At 38.4% G+C, this 9030-nt stretch overlaps 1 protein-coding gene across 1 annotated transcript in view; it reads right to left on the minus strand.

Annotated features, from left to right (window-relative positions):
* osbpl1a (oxysterol binding protein-like 1A) overlaps window positions 1–9030 on the minus strand; it is a 31287-nt gene that overhangs the window by 21592 nt on the left and 665 nt on the right. The window contains exons 2-9 of the mRNA XM_005732432.1: window positions 7369–7498; window positions 7202–7287; window positions 7046–7120; window positions 6816–6927; window positions 6610–6695; window positions 4218–4362; window positions 1288–1355; window positions 1132–1176 (exon numbers count right to left, since the gene is read on the minus strand). Of these exons, the coding sequence (XP_005732489.1) occupies window positions 1132–1176; window positions 1288–1355; window positions 4218–4362; window positions 6610–6695; window positions 6816–6927; window positions 7046–7120; window positions 7202–7287; window positions 7369–7492 (741 nt within the window). The 5' untranslated portion in view covers window positions 7493–7498. The remainder of the gene's footprint in view (window positions 1–1131; window positions 1177–1287; window positions 1356–4217; window positions 4363–6609; window positions 6696–6815; window positions 6928–7045; window positions 7121–7201; window positions 7288–7368; window positions 7499–9030) is intronic.

Consider the following 9030-nt stretch of genomic DNA (forward strand, 5'->3'; position numbering starts at 1 on the left):
TAAATATTTCAGTTTCAGTTTCACAGAATTTATGTTTTGACTTTGTTTCTCAGAAACAGAAGCCAGTCAGAGGTGTGGAATGCAAACTGTGTTTTTCTCCAGTACAATAATGTTTGGCTCACACTGATCACTGATGATTTGATGCTTGTGTCTGCAGGCATCACTGCCACCCCAGAGGCATAAGACTCTTTAGCAATTCCCTTATTAATTCTTTATCGGTTTTTCAGTGTGGAAAACGCTCTACACATTTTCTGTGTTATCATCTCTGTGTCTGCCGGACTTGCATAATTGTCAGGTGCACAAAATTACACTGCCATGAGCCTGACGTCAATGTTTCACAATGCACAACTGCCAGGAAACATTCCAGCAATGATAAAAGGGAGTGATAAGAATGCAGGAAAATTCTGCAAAATTCAGCCTGTTCTTGATTTCCTTCCCTTTAGTTGTCAGCTGACAATCGCAATCTCTGTAAAGCCTGCTGTATCTGCTACTGTGATCTTTGTCTCCGTTCACGGTCACGACATTTGATGAAGCAGCGAGCTGACGGTGTAGTTACACACCGCACCTCTGGAGTTCTGGATTTTTAAATGCTCATTTCAATTTAATGACAAAAAAAAACAGATTTCTGGACTACATGTCAAAGTTATTTTTATAATAAAAGCATATAAACACTGAGTATGATCGGTACTGTAAAAGCAATCAGGAGTGAGTTTTGGCTCTCAAACTGTGGGGCAGGCCCCCCTGGTGAGGCTTAGAGCCAGTGCAGACAGGGAGATGGTCAACCGGAGGTAAAATACAGACTGAAATGAAGTTGAACTAATGTAATTTATTTGGGGAAGATTAACAAACAACAGTTTGCTGATGCTATCTTGTTGACCTTTATTTCTCCAGTTTTCAACTTGGATGCTTTGTTATTGTTAACTGACAAAAATTTGTTTGGTAGGAGGTGAGAACGTTTTTTTTCTTAAGAGAAACGTGCCAACAAAGTTTAAGAACCACTGAACTACATGCTGTGAGGAGTATTTTAGCAAGGAAGAGATATATATGCCTTACTCCTTTTCTTTAATTGTGCGTTTTCGTTCGCTGATTGGATTTTCAGAGCTACCAAAAAAGCCAGTTCCCATATTTTACCTTCCAGAGAGGTCCTTCATACTTCTTGACATGTCGGGTCATATCCTGCCAGGCAGACAAAGAGCAAAGATGAATCAGTTTAAAAAAATAAAACATAAAAAAAACAGAAGAGAACAAATAGTTAATTAGGACAGCAACTATCAGCTGGATACTCACTCGATGAATGTTGCCCTCAAGAATCTGCTTCATTGCTGTATCACTGGCCAGATCAAATACTGTTTGGCCTACAAGTTATGGACATACAAGACAAGAGGAGCTTTAACACAACAGAGCACATTTTTACAGAGGGAGAAAAATACTGCAGGATTCAAGAATGTTTAAATGCTGGTGACAGCAATTATAAATATCAAGGACTCATTTACATCCGAGCAGCTTGTGCTTCTCATGCAATCACAGTTTCTAAATTTTTTGCCTCGATAATCATGTTCGAGTCACAGGAAGAACTGCTGCAATTGCCAAAACTGATTAGAATTTTAAACTTTGAACATTTTTGGAGAAACCGCCTAGGCGGTTGCTATTTTTGTTTGGGTGAAAGAATTCAGACAGACCTTGTGAAACATGCTGAAACGCATTCTCAATAGTTTCCATTTCCTATCCTGTCTTTGGCTGCCAGACCTGAGGATTTCCTTTTTTACTACACATGTACATAGATCATTTTTGGGTGGACTTTTTATACCTGTGTATTCATACGTATTTGTCACCGTGTTATTTCCAGCAGCAAAACGATTTCAGATTGATTCAAAATAATACAGGGAGTGCAGAATTATTAGGCAAATGAGTATTTTGTGCACATCATCCTCTTCATGCTTGTTGTCTTACTCCAAGCTGTATAGGCTCAAAAGCCTACTACCAATTAAGCATATTAGGTGATGTGCATCTCTGTAATGAGAAGGGGTGTGGTCTAATGACATCAACACCCTATATCAGGTGTGCATAATTATTAGGCAACGTCCTTTCCTTTGGCAAAATGGGTCAAAAGAAGGACTTGACAGGCTCAGAAAAGTCAAAAATAGTGAGATATCTTGCAGAGGGATGCAGCAGTCTCAAAATTGCAAAGCTTCTGAAACGTGATCATCGAACAATCAAGCGTTTCATTCAAAATAGTCAACAGGGTCGCAAGAAGCGTGTGGAAAAACCAAGGCGCCAAATAACTGCCCATGAACTGAAAAAAGTCAAGCGTGCAGCTGCCAAGATGCCACTTGCCACCAGTTTGGCCATATTTCAGAGCTGCAACATCACTGGAGTGCCCAAAAGCACAAGGTGTGCAATACTCAGAGACATGGCCAAGGTAAGAAAGGCTGAAAGACGACCACCACTGAACAAGACACACAAGCTGAAACGTCAAGACTGGGCCGAGAAATATCTCAAGACTGGTTTTTCTAAGGTTTTATGGACTGATGAAATGAGAGCGAGTCTTGATGGGCCAGATGGATGGGCCCGTGGCTGGATTGGTAAAGGGCAGAGAGCTCCAGTCCGACTCAGACGCCAGCAAGGTGGAGGTGGAGTACTGGTTTGGGCTGGTATCATCAAAGATGAGCTTGTGGGGCCTTTTCGGGTTGAGGATGGAGTCAAGCTCAACTCCCAGTCCTACTGCCAGTTTCTGGAAGACACCTTCTTCAAGCAGTGGTACAGGAAGAAGTCTGCATCCTTCAAGAAAAACATGATTTTCATGCAGGACAATGCTCCATCACACGCGTCCAAGTACTCCACAGCGTGGCTGGCAAGAAAGGGTATAAAAGAAGAAAAACTAATGACATGGCCACCTTGTTCACCTGATCTGAACCCCATTGAGAACCTGTGGTCCATCATCAAATGTGAAATTTACAAGGAGGGAAAACAGTGCACCTCTCTGAACAGTATCTGGGAGGCTGTGGTTGCTGCTGCACGCAATGTTGATGGTGAACAGATCAAAACACTGACAGAATCCATGGATGGCAGGCTTTTGAGTGTCCTTGCAAAGAAAGGTGGCTATATTAGTCGCTGATTTGTTTTTGTTTTGTTTTTGAATGTCAGAAATGTATATTTGTGAATGTGGAGATGTTATATTGGTGTCACTGGTAAAAATAAATCATTGAAATGGGTATATATTTGATTTTTGTTAAGTTGCCTAATAATTATGCGCAGTAATAGTCACCTGCACACACAGATATCCCCCAAAAAAAAAACAAACTGAAAACTACTTCCAAAAACATTCAGCTTTGATATTAATGAGTTTTTTGGGTTCATTGAGAACATGGTTGTTGTTCAATAATAAAATTATTCCTCAAAAATATAACTTGCCTAATAATTCTGCACTCCCTGTAGTAATAAAAATTATGTCTCTGATTGGTTTCTGCTCATAAACAAAACAAAAAAATAAACAAAAACCAAAGCTTAGAAACTGTTGAAATAATTAAGGCAACAAATGAACCTTTGGGAAAACGGCATTATCCAGCTGAGTCCTTTGTTAGATTTTAGAACATTTAAAGTAAACCTGCAAATTTTCTTATTTTCTGTTACATACATGTTGTTACAAAGATGAAAGGTCATATTAAACAAAGCAAATGTTTCATACAATGAGGTCATTGCATGTACATGCAATCCCTGTTAAACACTCACATTTTTTTCTACATTTGGCTCTATATGATGTCAGAGAGAGAGAATATTTCTAACATGGTCATCTCAGACACACAGCTCTAGCTGTGAGCACAGGAGCCCCGCCCCCACATTCTGTCAGGCCTTCTGTTTTTGAGGGACAGCCAATCAGAAGAAAGCGGGTTTAAAAGAAAGGCGCAGGAAGCTCAAAAGCATTGTATCTGACATTAAGTGAGCAGATGGGCTGCAGAGAAACCAAGAAAAGCCAAATAAAGATTATTCTAAACTTTGAACCATGTAATAGTCTACTGGAGACCAATAGAGTCCAAGAACCATAAAATGGAGCTGGAAATTAGCATGACAAGTTCCTTTTAATTTCTTAAGTTTGGCTGTGCAGACAGTCCTGGCAAGACAATAAGTTCATTGTTGCTTCTGGTATTTGTGACAAAAAGGAAAATTATTGAATATCTCCCAGTTATTCATGGTTGCCAGCTGTGGCTGATGAATCATACCATTCTTGTTTTGGAAGTTGGGGTTGGCTCCACCCTTGAGCAGCTTCAGGGCACACTGCCTCTGGCCTCGATAGGCTGCACAGTGCAACGGAGTGTTACCTAGCAGATCTGTGCAGTTGATGTCTGGAGGCTTCTTCCTGCAGAGCTACAGAAAACACACAGGACAGAAACAGGTGTGCTGTGTGAACCCAAGTGCCCTGATGCTCTTTATTATTGTGTTAAGAACTCCTTAGATTTCTGATGCAGCCACAGAGAGCTGGAATAGTTAAGACTGCAATGGCTCTCTAAAACTGAACTGCCACTGTTCCCTTTATTTTTCTGAACACTGTAATTGAAAATATGGATTTGTGTCCAGTGGTTTCTCACTTCAGGCTTTTGTGAAGTATTGGATTTCAAAGGGCGTAGCTGATGGCACATTTGTCTGGTCTTGTGAACACGGTGTAATACTTTAGGGTGTAACTGTCAGTTAAGGCACAAAAAGTCTCTGTAATCACGCTAATCTGCTTACAGTGTGAGTGCCAACAGGCTGTTTAACCAGTACTCTTACTTGCTAAAATGTAACATTTTAGCTTTATTGTACTAAACGTCACTTATTACGCCACCATTTACTTCAGCGAAGCATACCATTATAAAATACAAGTATATTTAGGCAAATGCACTTAAAGTATTACATCTAATACAGAAAAACACCTCTGTGACTCACATGTGTTATACAGTACTGTCCAAAAGTGTCAAACATCTCAATTTCTTTATATTTTGCTAGATAAATAGGGAAATGGGCATAACCATATGGAGATGGTAATGTAGATGAAACACAAAGTTAAAAACAGAGTTGTATAATTCTAACAAGCTTAAAAGTCAATATTTCACTTGACCACTTTATTTTTTTAAGTAGTCTTCGAGAATAGTTCTGCAGGCTTCTTGAAGGACATTCAAAGCTTTTCTTTGGATGTTGGCGTCTTTTTGTTCTTCTCAAGATTGATTTGATTTGATATACCTTTATTAGTCCCACAAGGGGAAATTTCATAATTTCATAAGGCTGCCGACCTATTGCGCGCAATGGCGGCGCCATCATTAGATGAATGAATCTCTGCGATCATCCATCAGGTCATGACTGGGATTTCTCCTATTTCTTACTTTCATATGTTCAAATACTGGTAATCTGCTGTATTTGTTTTTTTAAGCTTGCAACATTTGTTTTTACCCGTTTTCTCATTTATTTTAAAGACACTTTACACATTATGAAGATCATGTGTTTTTGTGACAGGCAGGTAGTAACAAAGTGCCTAAAGACACTGTTTAAATGTTGTCAAGTTGTCTGTTGTTGGGTTGTTATTTTGTAACTATCTAATACACTGATACAACACAGTTAGACGTCTTTTTGTGCTTGAATGATTTATAGGTGTGTTCAGTTGCTTACAGGAAAAATAAAAAATTCCTCTGAAAACGGTCATGTACGAGGACTGGAAGTGACGAAGCAGCTAATGTCCAAGAAATCTGAAAGATCTTGAAAAAAAACACTGGAGAAGTATAGCTAAAAAAGAACTGCCTGCCTGGAAACAACGTATAAAGAAATAACGTGTCTAAATAACAAAATATAATGTCTTGTTATAGTCTAAAACATGTTGATATTTTGGTTTCGCTAAATTGTTAGAAATGCCGTCGCACTGATTCCAAGCCCCAGTATGATAAACTCGTATTACTGATATGTAGATTGAAAATAACAAATGTTGCTTTTTAAATTCAAAGATTATTATAAAGAGAGAACTGCAGAAAATGTCCACTGAATGCTGAAGTCATCAATTTTCAGACATTTGCAATGATTACATAATTATGATAGTTGTCAAGTCATTTAATGGCAGTTGTCCTCATATATCATGTTACTGCATATTTTAATTTGTAACAGTTTATGAGTTTTGCTTTCACAATATGATAAAATAAAAGTAAAATGTACACCGTTTAAGGAGTGTCACAATGTTAAAGAGGATTTATGAATCATATTCTAGGCATTACTGAACAGGAATTTATCCTCATCTGTCCAAAAGCTTTAGTGAAACTGAGGTCTGTGGTGGGTCTACAGACCTCAGACCAGGGCTAACAAGCTAGAACTGATTTTAAACACATTCCTTTACCAAACTTCCATGATACCCAAAGATCTTTGCCCGGATTAGCTAAAGACATTCCAAACTATTTCTGGACAGAATGTAAAACTCAGACTTCTATTTTTAAGAGTTATTTAATGATAAAGAGCCTGGCGCAGAATCACATAGTGGGGAGGACACAATCTGCAGACTATAGGGCGCCCCCTATAGCTGCAGAATCTGCAGCTATAGGGGGAGCCCTATAAGACTCAGACTTCTACATTGTTAGGCTTCAGTTATCTGGTACTTACCAACTGAGTTAGCGTTGAAAGGTCTCCTTCCCGTGCAGCATCCAAAAGTTTCTCCTCCAGCTTTCTCTCCTCTGTTCTCTCAGCCGCTGTTTTCAGTGACAAGGCAGGATTTAAAAGAAGAAAATGTAGGTACTATATAAGCATTTTGCATGAAAAAAATTAATTAACACATTTCCATCTCTTTGCTGACAGAATATCTGGCTCACCTTCCAGCATGCTTCTGATCTCTGCATTTTGTGTCACGTCTTTGGGAATCTGTGCTGTCCCATTGATGACAGTAGCACACGCACCATAGTGCAGCAGCAGCATGACAACCTCCTGATCAATATGTGATTGATTGATGAATAAAATATTTGCATAAATACTACTGTTAATGATATGCAAAGCATGAAAGGACTCAAAATCTGAAATGAAAATTGCTGACACATTAACATACCTTTCTTCCTGTGAAAGCAGCTTTGTGCAGCGGCATATCTCCAATATTATTGGGCAAGTTAACATCTGCCCCTGCCTGGAGGGGAGGGTGTGATAACACACGTGTTACCTCTGCAGTTACTCAAAATCTCCATGCTTTGAAGAAAAGAAACATTACCTTGAGCAACTCCTCAACTACATCTTTGTGTCCAAAATAGCAGGCCAAGTGAAGCGGTGTCCATCCCAGGTTAGATTTACTTTTCCCTGAAAAAAAAATAGGACATAATGAATTAAACCAGCCCACAGCAGGCACATATATTTTCCCGATATACACAAATCACAGACCTTTGCAATTGATATTGAGCTGTATCTCCTCCCTTATCTTGGACAGGAGGAGCCTTTGAACCCCAGGCAGATCTCCATTCCGGGCATATCGTAGGAACTGCTCCTCTGGCTCCAGCTCCTCCATTGACCCCTGCATAGAAAACCCCCCAAAAAAAGAAAAAGAAAAGGAATGAAGAAATTAAGGCTTTTTAATTTTTTTTGTGAATAAAATTGTGAATAAAATTGTGCTTCAAGGAAAACCTATCCACCTAAAAGACACCCAGGAACTAAAGAGAATTGCTAATCATAGCATATACTTTGAAATCATTGCATTGAAACTGGAATAAATTATTATTTGGACCATTCCTGCCTATAATTTCTAATGCTAAAAAAATGGGTAGTGTCTAAATTCAATAAAAAGACCTGATGACATACGAGCGACATTCAATTAAATTCATTTTACCCGATTCATAATAGAAGTCATCTTGAGGCAAGTTACAGTCCATACAATATCATGTGATTGGGACAAAAGTAAACTGAGCTACAAGTGTAAAGTCAGCGGTTGGCTCATATTGCTTAATAAGTCATCATTTCTCCTGCTTTAGGACATGTGAAGAAAAAGTCACAGGAGTTTGTTATGTCACACAATAAGGGAGAAGAAGGAAATCCAAATTATTGCAAAAGGCAGCAGTCACCAGACCAGCCTTACAAGAAGGAAACACATCCTGCCTTTCTCTGAAAAAAAGTCCACATGACATGACATTTTAGTATATCTGCAATTAAATCCCAGTATGGAAAGAAAAACAGATAGACAAAAAGCTTAGTTAAGCAATGTTTTTAAATGTCATGTGGCTGTGAGCAAGGATTCGTGAATCACATTGACAGGACAAGACAAATCAGACTGTGCAATTATGACGTCGGCAGGGCACCGGGGTGGTTTGGAGAAGCAATGAAACAGGTTTACCTGGGATTGAAAAGCATGTGACAGTAACAGTTAAGTGACCTGACTCAAACTGCACACTGAAATTTCAGGAAAAGCATGTTTTAAAAAAACAAAACAATCATTTGCCAATCCTGATCAGAAAACCTGCAAAGCCTGGTTTGATGTCTCTTAATAAAAAACCCCAAACAGAAACATTTTAAGTCAATCAGCTTTTTAAAATTTCTTTCACGAATGCTCAATCCACTCTCTCATTTGAGGTTTATTTTTGCTACGGTAACACCCAGGGCTGATTATAATCTTTTAATAAGATAAACATATCATAGAATATTTTTTAAAGGCTTATGTTTCAGTGTGCAAAGAAAGCATGTTTACTTGTGTATAATGAGGTTTAATATGGATTTAATTTTACATTTCCATTTAGTGTTACTTTACACTTCCACGCAAAAGTACTACATTTACCAGGCAATTTACTTTTTACAGTTATTCGAAAGATTTTACATTAAAGAAATAAATGCAACACATTTTTTTCCCCCAAAGTTGTCCTCTTCTTACAACCCCTTAAAAAGCATTGTCCCTATGGCTGTCTAAGAGTTGTTTGCGATTCCAAATAAACCTTTTTGATGAACAAAATCCAATCCCATCCACTATTTACCCAAAATATTAATTATTGGAACAGTAATAATAATAATAATAATTTGGAGAAAAGTCGGCAAATGATCACACATTTGCGGAGGACTCCC

The sequence above is a fragment of the Pundamilia nyererei genome, unplaced genomic scaffold (assembly GCF_000239375.1).
Source record: "Pundamilia nyererei isolate P.nyererei 1_Seehausen unplaced genomic scaffold, PunNye1.0 scaffold00046, whole genome shotgun sequence".
Lineage (NCBI taxonomy): Eukaryota > Metazoa > Chordata > Actinopteri > Cichliformes > Cichlidae > Pundamilia > Pundamilia nyererei.